General features: G+C 42.6%; 1 protein-coding gene across 4 annotated transcripts in view; it reads right to left on the reverse strand.

Annotated features, from left to right (window-relative positions):
• Nucleotides 1-1,593: 1,593 nt before the first annotated feature.
• lipeb (lipase, hormone-sensitive b) overlaps nt 1,594-15,364 on the reverse strand; it is a 72,637-nt gene continuing 58,866 nt past the window's right edge. For 3 of the 4 annotated variants that reach the window (XM_061947170.1, XM_061947195.1, XM_061947188.1), the window contains exons 12-13: nt 13,199-13,447; nt 4,702-5,309 (exon numbers count right to left, since the gene is read on the reverse strand). In XM_061947170.1, coding sequence (XP_061803154.1) covers nt 4,926-5,309; nt 13,199-13,447 — 633 coding nt within the window. In that variant the 3' untranslated portion in view covers nt 4,702-4,925. Of the gene's footprint in view, nt 2,173-4,701; nt 5,310-13,198; nt 13,448-15,364 lie in introns of those variants that run through there. The other variant, XM_061947179.1, reaches the window with a different exon arrangement.

Below are 15,364 nucleotides of genomic sequence, written 5' to 3' on the forward strand. Positions count from 1 at the left end.
TATATATATATATATATATATATATATATATATATGAAATACTTGACTTGGTGAATTCTAGCTGTAAATATACTCCTCCCTTTTAGCCACGCCCCCAACTACGCCCCCGTCCCACCCCGACCACGCCCACCCCCTCCCGAAATCAGAGGTCTCAAGGTTGGCAAGTATGGCAAGTGTGTTCCTGTATAGTATCTCCAGCCGTGTCCATGTGGTGGCATCAATTACGATATTTTGAAAGGTGAAATCGGACTAGGTAGGACATCACTGAAGGCCTAGGTGAGAAACGCACGGCCCGCCACTGCTATATAGATATACCAACAGATATCGATACTATAACCATCCAAACAGTAAGTACGGTTCTGCACTTAATGACAAATATAATATAGACCCAAATAAACAATGTTTTGTTTGGTAGAAATAAGAATGAAAAAGACGGGTTGTCTTATATTTGTGCACTTAAGATGTGACTTTAAAGTTTTGCTACTTACGTATAAAATACTACACGGTCTAGCTCCATCCTATCTTGCTGATTGTATTGTACCATATGTCCCGGCAAGAAATCTGCGTTCAAAGAACTCCGGCTTATTAGTGATTCCCAGGGCCCAAAAAAAGTCTGCGGGCTATAGAGCGTTTTCTATTCGGGCTCCCGTACTATGGAATGCCCTCCCGGTAACAGTTAGAGATGCTACCTCAGTAGAAGCATTTAAGTCCCATCTTACAACTCATTTGTATACTCTAGCCTTCAAACAGACCACCCTTTTAGACCAGTTGATCTGCCGTTTCTTTTCTGCTCTGCCCGCCTCTCCTTCGTGGAGGGGGGGGGGGGGCACAGGTTCGGTGGCCACGGATGAGGCTGTCCAAAGTCGGGACCCGGGGTGGACCGCTTGCCTGTGCATCGTTTGGGGACATCTCTGTGCTGCTGACCTGTCTCCGCTCGGGATGGTCTCCTGCTGGCCCCACTATAGACTGGACTCTCACACTATTATGTTAGATCCACTATGGACTGGACTCTCACACTATTATGCTAGATCCACTATGGACTGGACTCTCACAATATAATGCTAGATCAACTCGACATCCATTGCACCGGTCGCCCAGGAGGGGCGGTCCCCACATCTGTGGTCCCCTCCAAGGTTTCTCATTGTCCCATTGGGTTGAGTCTTTCCTTGCCCTGATGTGGGATCTGAGCCGAGGATGTCGTTGTGGCTTGTGTAGCCCTTTGAGACACTTGTGATTTAGGGCTATATAAATAAACATTGATTGATTGATATTTGTGTCCATGTGGCACTTTTCAAATACTTAAAAGTAAAAATCTTTGGCAAAAATAATTGGTTTTCCTATTAATTTAGTTTTAGTTTCACCTTAAAATATTATTTAAGTTATCTAAAATTGACCAATTACGGCAGTTCAGAAGTTGACAATCGCACTGTTTTCACAAACGATGCCTAACGCGACGAGAAATCTAGTTTTTGAGTAAAAGTAAGTCAGAATCAGAGTAATTTGACAGTGAAGGCCCAGCTTAAATCAAAAACGATATAAGCAAGCATCTTAGGTGAGGATTAAAGTGCCAGCACAGCCTCTGTGCGATCGATGTGGTAATCGACAAATTGTACAAGCCCTAAAGTCTAAATCTAGTTTTTGAGTAAAAGTAAGTCAGAATCATACTAAATTGACAGTGAAGGCCCAGCTCAAATGAAAAACGATATAAGCAAGCATCTCAGGTGAGGATTAAAGTGCCAGCAGAGCCTCTGTGCGTTCGACGTGGTAGTCGACAAATTGTACAAGCCCTAAAGTCTAAAGCCCGAAAGCAAAAGTGCAGAGAAGGCAAACTTGAGGACCAGCTGAAAAAAAAAAAAACTGTCTTTCTCTTTAATGGCGCCGCCTTTCTTCATCAAGCCGACAGGAAAATGTTGAGGAAAATACTCCAGGCTGACACGAGCGAGCGCCGTCTAATCCGCTATAGTCGGTCTTCTGCTGCTTCTCTGTATCACTTCAGCTAAATCCTTTCCCCTCTCCATCTCTGGAACCTGAAAGACGGCCACCCCTGTGGCGTGCGGCCAATCGCCGCCATTGTCGGCAGTCGCGGGAAGCAGAGAGAGGAAGTAGAAATATTGTGTTTCTGTTGCGAAACACTCTCAAATGGGGTGCCCTCACATTATTAGAGGAGGATGACTGTAGAGAGGGAAGCAGTACAAACTTGTTTCTTGGTCAGGGGTCCTCAAGCATCAACTTTTCTCACACAGCTCAATTTGTGCGAGCAGCTCGTCAAACACTAAAATGGTGGTGTTGACATGAAGCAGCCATGAGGAGCAGCCAGGGATTGTGCGGTCAAGGAAAGTGTGAAAATAAACTACTTAGCGTCCTCCAGCTGACACTGGAATACTTCAAAGGTCCAAAATGCATTACTTGCATCCATAATAACCGGTGTGGGTAAATGTTCCATGAACTAATCTCACTAATGATCAATCCTCCTCCTCTTCAGTACTCATAAAAATACACTAATATACCTGCAGAGCAGCTGTTCCTTAACAAGGTCTGAGCATATTCAAATGAACTAGTAAACAAACACAGAGGAAATACAGCAAATGATTACCAGCAAATACACATTCAGTACAGCCCGTCTGCCTGTTGCACTTTTTCTTTTCGAGGTAATCCAATTTGGGCACAAGTCAACAGAGTTAGCGTCAACAAAGTGAGCTGCATCGGCGTAATGGAGCGAGCACAACGCACGGTTATCAAGAGCGACTAGGAGAGACTCTCTGCAGGACAAGAGCCCATTCAGATTGCAACGATTCCGCAGAGGAGTGTTATCTAATTAGCGGCCTAAGTGACTGATGAATCACACGTCGAGGATTGCCCCGCGTGGGCGAGCGCGCCGATCTGCGTTAAATAGACCCCCACTTCTTAAATACCTCCCTTAAACTAGTCAATCACCATATTCATGCACCAGATGGTGTTCTGACAGGAACGCCGTCATCGTTTTGAAGCAGAGGAGGAAATCCTGGTCTTTGTCTATTGCTTTCTCCTGGTATAGGCCTTTGCTTGCATAAGTTTTGCCTAAAATTGTCGCATCAGAGCCGTAACTAGGGATGATGTTCGTTAAGAAATGATCGAGTTCGAGCCCATTATCGAATCCTCTTATCGAAACGATTCCTTACCGAATCCAGATAAGTTGTTGTGTGTGCACTGAGTTCCAAAAGCCATAGATGTTATACGCTGTTTATATGGAGGAAAAGCGGACGTGACTGAGGACGTGATGCGGTCGTTATAGGGTGAAGGTTTCAGGTGAGAGAGGACGCTAAAGGCACGACCCCAGTGAGCATAAAGTGCTGCTATGTGCGTTGTAAATAAAAAAAATCACATGGACGAGGTGCCGCTCACTTTGGACATCCCGGTGAAGCACACTGGAGAAGAAGGGGACCAGCACGGTAGCCAATCCATACGCACAACAGGGCAAGAGAAGTCAGCGTTTACCGTATTTTTCGCAGTTTTTTTGGCCAGGGGTGCGACTTATACTCAGGAGCGACTTATGTGTGAAATTATTATCACATTACCGTAAAATATCAAACAATATTATTGATCTCATTCACGTAAGAGACTAGACGTATAAGATTTCATGGGATTTAGCGATTAGGAGTGACAGATTGTATAGCATGTTCTATATGTTATAGTTATTTGAATGACTCTTACCATAATATGTTACGTTAACATACCAGTTGCTTATTTATGCCTCATATAACGTACACTTATTCAGCCTGTTGTTCACTATTCTTGATTTATTTGAAATTGCCTTTCAAATGTCCATTCTTGGTGTTGGCTTTTATCAAATACATTTCCCCCAAAAATGCGACTTATACTCCAGTGCGACTTATATATGTTTTTTTCCTTCTTATTGCAAGGTGATGGCCTGAAAACGTATTTTCAAAAATTTATTCTGAATTCCTATAAAAAATTAAATAAATTAATATATTTTAAATATGTATATAAAGTATTTATTTTTCAAAATGATTTTTGAAAATTATGATTGGGTTTTATCAAATAAATTTCCCCAAAAAATGCGACTTATACTTTTCCTTTTTTATTATGCATTTTCGGCCGGTGCGACTTATACTCCGAAAAATACGGTACTGTTGTGCTAGCTTGCTATGCTAATGGACAACGAGACTGACTTTGAAAATGAGGAGACGGAATCTGGCGTGTTTGATGGAGAACTTGCCCAGCTGTTCATTTCGGACACAGAAGATGAGAACTTTGATGGGTTTGTGGATGAGGTTTGATTAAAAAAAAAATAATAGTACATTGATAAATACTTTAATAAAGTACAACCGAACTCAGCTTTGCTCCTGCTGCCTTTTTAAAACAGTGTCCATGCATGCTAGCTTATGTTTTAAGATATTTATCCATGCCTGCGCCCAAAAATACGCTGCGCCTTATTTATGCGTTAAATACAGAAATAGCACCCGTAACTGACACGGCGCATTTTAATACGGTGCGCCCTATGGTCGCGAAAATACGGTATAGTGGCTTCGATAACGGGAACCGGTTCTCAAAAAGGGATTGGAATCCATGGAATCGGTTCTTTTCTTATCGAACAATCGGGAGAACTGGTTTGGAACATCATCCCTAGTCATAACAGTAGAATGTATCTGCAAAGCAGGACATGGTGCTGTCACACAGCAACATAATCACGTGAATACAATTGCTTTCAACACAAAAGGTCCCAGGATTGCGGAATACCTTTATACACAGGTAGCGTCCCGCCTCTGTTACGGCTCTGATACTACCTCAAGATGCCAGAAAGTGACCTCATTAAGTGTCATTGCCATTTATATAAACTAGCAACAGGTAAAAATAAAGTGTGACCTTTCCAGGCAGTATTAAAGGGGCTTTTTGCTGCTGGTATGAACTGGAGTCTTTTAGTCGATCTAAGCCTCCACACCCCCAATGTCAGCGCTGCTTTGAGCAACAGTTATAAAACCTTCAGTGGTTTTAGCCCCCAGCCCTTCGTCCAGCTCACCTCTGTCAAAGAGGGTGGCCGCGCCCTCGGAGGGGGCCAGCACGCCCCTGTCGGTCCGTTCCAGCTTGCGGTGCTTGCGCGGCTCCGGGGGAGTCTCCTCTTGAGTGAAGACGGCGCGGATTCGCTCGGCGCACACATTGCTGGCCTCCCTGGTCTCCTTGGAGAGTTGCGATAGGCTGAGGAAGCCGTGGGGGAGGTCGTCCACCACGCACAGCGTGACGGGCTTCCCGATGTTCCTCAGGCGCTTGGCAAACATGACGGAGTCATCCAGCATGGGGTCCAGAGCACAAGCCTGAGAGGGGTGGGGGCGATGAAAAGCACATTCAGATTCCCTGCAGTCGTGTCAAGCATCTTAATGAAGGGATGGAAAAAAAGGAAACGAGTGGCCATCTCTCTTTTGTCCGAGCCATATTTACCTTCTCACTGACTCACAGGAGCCATTTTAAAAAGGACAAACACTATCTTGTAGGCTCCTTTGATGGACAGTTTATGCACAACCCGTTGTTTGCAGTTTTGGATATTATTATACAAAGTTTTCTTCTGATAAGCACTTATTCTACCAAAGATGTTACCATTTAATGTGGGACAATTTACACGAGGAGTATTTTTTTCAAATGGCACATTTAGAATAGAATAGAATAGAAAGTACTTTATTGATCCCTGGGGGAAATTCAGTACCACAGTTCGCTCACAATAGACAATACGATACAGCATTATTATTCACATGTGAATAATATAAATCAGGGGTCCCTAAACTACGGCCCGCCAGCATCCAAAATCAGGCCAGCGGGAAGTCCCAAGTATTTAAAATAAATTTTAAAAAAAATAAATAAATAAATTTAAAAAATTCTGTCATTTCTTATCCACTTTGTACTGCTTGCTACTCACGGTGTCTCCTAGCTGCTCAGGCAAATCATATTGTCTAAAAATGCATTTTCTCATCGATAACGTGACATCATCGCGCACGCGGGAAGTGCGCGCTATATATATATATATATATATATATATATATATATATATATATATATATACTGTACATACATGTGTATACATATACATATATATGTACACACACACACACACACACACACACACACACACACACACACACACACACACACACAGGCCCCCGGCCAAATTGTTTTAACCCAATGCAGCCCCCGAGTCAAAAAGTTTGGGGACCCCTGATATAAATATATTATACATATATTCTACATTTAAGTTCAGTCAAGAAGGAACATATGCATTATACAGTATGAAGGACCTCCTGTGTCGTTCCGTGTTATATTTTGGGAATCTTGCAAATCTGTCTTCACATAGTATAAGATAATTTTAAATTAAGGCTATTTAAATGGGAGCCCGCATGTTCAATGAAAAAAACTTGGAAGAGATTGAAATTTTTATATCAGATTCCTAAAAACTTTAAAGTGTTGTCATGATATAATATATGATCTTTGACTAGCTTTTTTTTTTTTTTACCAGAAACAAGGTAACACAAATGGTTTAGGTGTGTAAAGTAAATACATATGATATCGAAATCACTACACTAACTTCAGTTGTTTTTTTAATATTATTTATTCATTCTTTGTGTGTTGTCTCAGAGTGATATGTGATCACATTTACACAGATGTTTTTACAAATAACCCAGCTAACAATTTTGGTTCCCAGAAAGTTGTGATTACGTTAGCCTCTTAGGGAAAATATCGTTACCTATTTTATGTTTTTTATTTAGCCTTTATTTAACCAGGTAAAATCCCATTGAGATCAAAGATCTCTTTTCCAAGGAAGACCTGGCCAAGAGGGCATTTGGGTCGCTTTTTGGTTCCATATTGGTGCAAACGGCAAGCATTTTTTCGATTTGCAAAACATTACATATTACTTTTTTTGAATGTTACAGAATGTTCTGCGATGGCAATGCTTGAAGTCTGCGTATTCATTTCAGACAAAATTGAAGAGGGAGGTTTGCCAAACATAAAAGAATACAGGTAATCACCAATAGGCTGTTATGTGGACACACACACACACACACACACACACACACACACACACACACACACACTGGTTATCATTTGGAATGGGGACCAAGTTTTTGATCATCACTTGTGGGGACCACCTTTTCTACAGGTAGTGGAGGCAGTGGCCATTTTGATGGCCACTGCCCAGTTAGTTCATACACGTCTTTAAATCTCTGGATTGATGAAGTCATGTGCTGATTATTCTTACTGGGGACCCTGGGGAAAAGAGTTAATATGGTTCATGGGGACCAAATTTTAATAATTTTGCATAATTCACACAAATTTGTACGTGACTGCTGAGGACCATTTAAAAAAAAAAAAAAAAGTTCAAATGAAATATGACATGATGGTCAGAATACAGCACTACAGATGTCCTCTTATAGGAAATTTCACCACTTAAATGTTCAAGCAAATCCTGCATCTTCTGTGACATTACTGAAAACTGCTATTTAGCAGTAATGAAGTTGTCTGCAACTCCAACTATGGAAAATTCTGAATGTGAGTCATACTTTAAGGTAATAATGTTTTATAATCACGCTGTATGAAAATGTCATCCTAAGGAACACTAGACCAGATTTTGTTTTTGGAAAAATATATTACTTTTAACTAAGGATGGAAACCATACAGAATCACAGTACTATTAATGCCAGGATAACAAATGTTTCACTATTCACTTAGGCATCTTCAGAATGGATCTGACTATCATTTAAAAAGGTTTCCCTTTAAGGGACCTGTTTTTTTGTCCCCATACCGTCAGAGGTCCCCTAAAGGTGACTGTGTAAACAGAGCGATGTCCCCATTGGGTAAGTGAGGAGGCTTGAGGTGTGGGGAGGCGGGGTTGAGGTGGGCGGGGTTTGGTGGTAGCGGGGGCTGTATATTGTAGCGCGGAAGAGTTAGGGCTGCAAGGGATTCTGGGTATTTGTTCTGTTGTGTTTATGTTGTGTTACGGTGCGCGGATGCTCTCCCAAAATGTGTTTGTCATTCTTGTTTGGTGTGGGTTCACAGTGTGGCGCATATTTGTAACAGTGTTAAAGTTGTATATACAGCCACCCTCAGTGTGACCTGTATGGCTGTTGATCAAGTATGTCTTGCATTCACTCATGTGTGTCTGTAGAGGCTGCATACAACATGTGACTGGGCTGGCACGCTGTTTGTATGGAGAAAAAGCGGACGCGACGACAGGTTGTAGAGGACGCTAAAGGCAGTGCCATCACGGCACGCCCTCAATATTATTGTCCGGGTGAAAATCGGGAGAATGGTTGCCCCGGGAGATTTTCGGGAGGGGCACTGAAATTCCGGAGTCTCCTGGAAAAATCGGGAGGGACACACAACGCTTTTTTCGCCACACAGCAAGCGTTGATTGTGACAATCTTTTGTACCAAAATAACACTTCAGTTTGCATTGATTAAAGCAAACCATAGCAGACTGAACAACAACACAGTACGTCAACTACCTACTCAGTGGCCTAGTGGTTAGAGTGTCCGCCCTGAGATCGGGAGGTTGTGAGTTCAAACCCCGGCCGAGTCATACCAAAGACTATAAAAATGGGACCCATTACCTCCCTGCTTGGCACTCAGCATCAAGGGTTGGAATTGGGGGTTAAATCACCAAAAATGATTCCCGGGCACGGCACCGCTGCTGCCCACTGCTCCCCTCACCTCCCAGGGGGTGAACAAGGGTGATGGGTCAAATGCAGAGAACAAATTTCACCACACCTAGTGTGTGTGACAATCATTGGGACTTTAACTTAACTTTAACTACTTTAACCTCAACAACCCCCCCCACACTGTGAATACAATGCCAGATGAAGTATAAACAATAAAACATTAAATATTAAGAGGATGTGAAAGTCCCATTCCTACCTTGTTTACTTTCCTGACAACTTCCCAAAAGTTTTGTAATCAATCACAAATATAGAGCAGCTAAACTGCGGCAAACATGGGGAAGTGTAGAGAGAGTTTTGCATATATTACACTTCATGCCCTATAATCATTTGTGTAATTTTAAATGATATATACACGTGTCTTATAATGCACACAAATGAGCGGGATGTGTGTTATGTGCGACCGTGTGTTGACTTTATGTGCTGGTTATAGTTAATTTACACCAGGAGTGGGGAAAGTTGTTGCATTGGGTCATATATATTGATGCTGTGCTCCAACCACGAGAAAATAAGCTTGAGGTCGGTAACTAGGACATTTTTATCGATCTCCGCATGAGGCCGGTAAAATCTGTCCAATATCAAGTTTGCAACAGAATTGATTTAGTCAAAAACACACAGCCATTCTTGTTAAACATCTGATGTGTCGTGCGTCGCACTGTAGACAACTGGCAGGCTGTTGTGTGGAAGTCCATTAACTGGAATTCCATCCATCCATCTTTAAACAATGGAAATAAACATGTACTCTTTGGGGCCCCCTAGTGGCCGCGGGGCCCTAAGCAGCCGCTTACTTCGCTTACGTCTTTGGCCAACTTAACCTGACCCTCGCCAGATCCTTGTAGTTCGCTGAGCTCCACACAGCTCAGTGAACTACAAGGATCTGGCGAGAGTCAGGTTAGGCCAGCTCTGAGTAGGGGTGTAAATCTTTGGGCACCTTTGATTCCGATTCATGGGGTGATAATTAGATTCAGAATCTGTTCTCGATTCAACACGATTGTCACAATGTATTTTTTGGTATAATAATTATACTGACACTGTTTCAAAACAGGTTGCAAGATAGAAAAAGCCACTCCTGGTTTCATGGTGATGGCCTGAAAACATCTTTTCAAAAATTGATTCGGAATTCCTATAAAAAATAAATAAATATATTTTAAATATGTATATAAAGTATTTATTTTTCAAATTGATTTTTGAAAATTATTAATCGAGATAAAGAAGAACCGCGATTCGCATGTAAATCTATTTTGTTGTGCACCCTAAAGTATAGGGCTATTTTTTTTCTGAAGATCGCAACTCAGACAAAATAAATAGACAATATCAAATGTCTACTGCTGGCTCTCTGGAATATACAAAATGTAAGTAATATTGAAGAGAGAAGTCTGGCCCACTGGTCCTTAGCTTTCTGGAAACATGGACCCCAAAACTATTAAGCGGATTGTGCAGACACATCATTTAAAAAATGCGTTACGACGTTAATACGTACATCCTAGAGACTGTTAATGTCCGCAGTCGCTGCTCTTTTGACTGGAAATATTTTTTAAATGGGCTCAGAGGTACTTTTTTTAAAAGTCTAATGTTTAAACCATAGCATCTGCAAACATAGGTCATTACATTTACTACCTGTGTTTTACCGATGCAAAAAAAGGTGTTTCTTTGTCCTAATTTGGTCAGGCACCCTGCGACTAATTGTGGCATCTATTAAAAAGATGGAAAAAATATGATGCTTTCAAAATATCACAACTGTATGTTTGAATGCTTGAAAATGTTAACAGTTTTTTTCATTAAAGATATCCCGATCATAGTATCGGATCGAGGCCAGATATTTGCATTTTTTAACTGATCGACGGTCGTCTAGCGAGTTGCTGAGCCCAGTCGATCTTTACCACACCTTTCTCCCAGTGTTTACATGGCCAAAGATTGTACTCTCGTGAAAACTCTCTTACAAAGGGATGCACACTCAAGGAGCCACATATTATATTTCCGAATTCTTTGTTACACACATGCAATAAGTGCGTGAATTCCAGGAGGGTGCGTGTCTTGCCAGAACACCATGCTCGAATATAAAAGCAAGCTACAACCAACGCGCAGTCTATCCACAGATATTAATCCTCACCATATGGCGGGAAATTACCTTTCTGCCAATCACCGGGGGACTTGAGGTGGGGGGGCAGGGGGTTATAGTATTTTTATTTTTTTATTTTTGTCATAAAGAAATACAATGATGTGTGCTTACGGACTGTATCCCTGCAGACTGTATTGATATATAATGTATATATTGTGTTTTAATAAAAATAAAAATAAATATCCATCCATCCATCCATCCATCTTCTTCCGCTTATCCGAGGTCGGGTCGCGGGGGCAGCAGCCTAAGCAGGGAAGCCCAGACTTCCCTCTCCCCAGCCACTTCGTCCAGCTCTTCCTGTGGGACCCCGAGGCGTTCCCAGGCCAGCCGGGAGACATAGTCTTCCCAACGTGTCCTGGGTCTTCCCCGCGGCCTCCTACCGGTCGGACGTGCCCTAAACACCTCCCTAGGGAGGCGTTCGGGTGGCATCCTGACCAGATGCCCGAACCACTTCATCTGGCTCCTCTCGATGTGGAGGAGCAGCGGCTTTACTTTGAGTTCCCCCCGGATGGCAGAGCTTCTCACCCTATCTCTAAGGGAGAGCCCCGCCACCCGGCGGAGGAAACTCATTTCGGCCGCTTGTACCCGTGATCTTGTCCTTTCTGTCATAACCCAAAGCTTATGACCATAGGTGAGGATGGGAACGTAGATCGACCGGTAAATTGAGAGCTTTGCCTTCCGGCTCAGCTCCTTCTTCACCACAACGGATCGATACAGCGTCCGCATTACTGAAGACGCCGCACCGATCCGCCTGTCGATCTCACCATCCACTCTTCCCTCACTCGTGAACAAGACTCCGAGGTACTTGAACTCCTCCACTTGGGGCAAGATCTCCTCCCCAACCCGGAGATGGCACTCCACCCTTTTCCGGGCGAGAACCATGGACTCGGACTTGGAGGTGCTGATTCTCATCCCAGTCGCTTTACACACGGCTGCGAACCGATCCAGTGAGAGCTGAAGATCCTGGCCAGATGAAGCCATCAGGACCACATCATCTGCAAAATGCAGAGACCTAATCCTGCAGCCACCAAACCAGATCCCCTCAACGCCTTGACTGCGCCTAGAAATTCTGTCCATAAAAGTTCAGAACAGAATGGGTGACAAAGGGCAGCCTTGGCGGAGTCCAACCCTCACTGGAAACGTGTCCGACTTACTGCCGGCAATGCGGACCAAGCTCTGGCAAAAATAAATATATATTTTTTAACTTCTTGTGCGGCCCGATGGTTGGGGACCACTGTAGTAGAGTATCAATAAATAAATCATACTAAAGTGATTAGATCGATATATATATATTTGTTGTTCTTATTAAAACAAAAACCTTTCAAGGTGTTTCTTTGTTATTGTTAACAAACTCAAAGACTAAGTCTCTGGATACAGAAAGGGGTTGAGGGCAAAACCCAAATGATTTAAATGGGAGCCAATAGTCATTTTTGCTTTTGTTTAGTTATTGTGCACTAGCCACTTTATTTTGTTAAAAACATGTATGTAGCATTCAATACCCCACATTTAATATATCATCTGATTTACAACAAAACTACACAATTCTAAATGTATTAAGGTAATATTTACAAAAATGTGTTCCTTGCTCTAAAACAAGTCCAGTTCTACAAATCTATTGTCCATGTCTCGAATCAGGACTCAAAATCACATTTGATTAGGAGCCAAAAATATTGATCAGAACATCCCTAGATTTTTTTATATCGTTCCTTGGGTCCATCAGAAATGCCGGTCTTAATTTTAAAAACTGGCAGAGATCTGCATCACATATCAAGATAGATAATTATGCTCAATTCCATCACCCCTGAAAGACCACCAGAGTTTCATATACAATTTTGACCAAATCAGACCCTACATTCAAACCTCATCGGCGGTATAGCTCGGTTGGTAGAGTATCCGTGCCATCAACCTGAGGGTTGCAGGTTCGATCCCCGCTTCCGCCATCCAAGTCACTGCCGTTGTGTCCTTGGGCAAGACACTTTACCCACCTGCTCCCAGTGCCACCCACACTGGTTTAAATGTAACTTAGATATTGGGTTTTCACTATGTAAAGCGCTTTGAGTCACTAGAGAAAAGCGCTATATAAATATAATTCACTTCACTTCACTTCACTTCACTTCACTTCACTCATCGGTCAACTGCATGGTCAGTTTATGGAAATCCCTACGTATTGCTAATCTTCTAGCAAATATATGCAGACAGCATGATGAAAACATTAGCAGACTTGAATACATTAGAAGGCGTGGGCTGTTTGCAATAGCATTAGTCCGTTCCAGTTATTCAAGGTCTTTAATGCGCAGACTGCGAACACTAATCACCCAAAGGGGTGATAAACTTCTAGCATTTGTGTACATATGTGTACTGGAAATCTTCCAGCTGCAACTTACCACGAGGTGAACAGGCGGGAGAGCTTTCAGCATGCTATCAGGGGCCAGCAGAGGGGAGCAGAAGGGGTCCTTGACCACGGGCGAACTGAGCAACTTCATCTCAGACAGCTGCTCCGAGCGCAGGGGCTCAAAGCCCAGCGGGAACTCTGATCCATCCTCGCCTCCAGAGGGCGGTATGGCCACGGACGACAGATCGCCAAGAAAAGGGGTATCAGGTTCACTGGAGATGGAGAAACTGACTTGTTCGGGCTGCAGGAAGAGTTAAGTGTAAGTCAGTCAACACAAGTCAGATATTTTCATTTCTTCTCCTGAACCGCTGCACACAAATAGGTTAAAGAGGAACATTATCACAATTTCAGAATTGTTAAAACCATTAAAAATCAGTTCCCAGTGGCTTATTATATTTTTCGAAGTTTTTTTCAAAATGTTACCCATCACGCAATATCCCTAAAAAAAGCTTCAAAGTGCCTGATTTTAACCATCGTTATATACACCCGTCCATTTTCCTGTGACGTCACATAGTGAAGCCAACACAAACAAACATGGCGGAAAGAACAGCAAGCTATAGCGACATTAGCTCGGATTCAGACTCGGATTTCAGCGGCTTAAGCGATTCAACAGATTACGAATGTAGTGAAACGGATGGTTGTAGTGTGGAGGCAGGTAGCGAAAACCAAATTGAAGAAGAAACTGAAGCTATTGAGCCATATCGGTTTGAACCGTATGCAAGCGAAACCGACGAAAACGACACGACAGCCAGCGACACGGGAGAAAGCGAGGACGAATTCGGCGATCGCCTTCTAACCAACGATTGGTATGTGTTTGTTTGGCATTAAAGGAAACTAACAACTATGAACTAGGTTTACAGCATATGAAATACATTTGGCAACAACATGCACTTTGAGAGTGCAGACAGCCCAATTTTCATCAATTAATATATTCTGCAGACATACCCTCATGTCAGCAGGCCAGGGAAGCTAGGGCCGATATTCTTCTCTTGATCATCTTGGGACGGTGTGAGCCAAGACATCCAGGGGGGTTTAGCTCGCTCCTCTGCGGGAACAAACTGCCGCCATTGCTTGCCGTGCTACCGAGGTCCTTTGTCCCTGAATTGCTCACACACTTCGGCAGATTCAATGGGGGTCTGGCGGCAGATTTCTTTGACTTTATGGTTGGAAATGCATCTGCTTTGAGTGTCGCAGGATATCCACACATTCTTGCCATCTCTGTCGTAGCATAGCTTTCGTCGGTAAAGTGTGCGGAACAAATGTCCAATTTCTTGCCACTTTGGCATCTTTGGGCCACTGGTGCAACTTGAATCCGTCCCTGTTTGTGTTGTTACACCCTCCGACAACACACCGACGAGGCATGATGTCTCCAAGATACTGAAAACAGTCGAAAAAAACGGAAAATAACAGAGCTGTTTTGACCCGGTGTTTGAGAAAATGGTGGATTGCTTCCCGATGCGACGTCACGTTGTGATGTCATCGCTCCGAGAGCGAATATTTAATTCGCCAAAATTCACCCATTTAGAGTTCGGAAATCGGTTAAAAAAATATATGGTCTTTTTTCTGCAACATCAAGGTATATATTGACGCTTACATAGGTCTGGTGATAATGTTCCCCTTTAAGTTCAAAATGAGTTAAAGCATTTACCCCTCACCGAGAAATACAACACTACTGACTTTGAATTTCTCACAGAGCTCAAAGTGCTCCACATAACATCCACTGTAGCTGGAGAGCATTTTGCCAAATCACCACAAAATTTGGTACACACCTTTAGGGAACTGACAAGCACGTGTTTGTCAAAGTGGAAAAACATGTCCATCATGAAGCAAAACATCTTTCCAGTGGCAAGGATGGGACAAGTCATTTACCATTTTTCTATTTATTCTAAACTTGTGACAATGTCTCTAAAGCAGAGGTGTCCAAAGTGTGGCTAATTAACGGCCCGTGACACGTTCTAAACATACTATTAAAAAAACAAACAAGTGGAATAAAATAGCAAAGGTGAAATGTAACAAGAACAAGTTGCAATGTTGACTCATAACACAGAGCTGACTTGCAGGCGGGTTTTTTCTTCAAAAAAAAATAATGAATCAAAATCAATGTTATGAAATATTGACCTCTTAAAGGCTCCAATTACTTCATATGAAATATTCCACT

Source organism: Nerophis lumbriciformis, linkage group LG04, assembly GCF_033978685.3.
Source record: "Nerophis lumbriciformis linkage group LG04, RoL_Nlum_v2.1, whole genome shotgun sequence".
In the NCBI taxonomy this organism is placed as follows: domain Eukaryota; kingdom Metazoa; phylum Chordata; class Actinopteri; order Syngnathiformes; family Syngnathidae; genus Nerophis; species Nerophis lumbriciformis.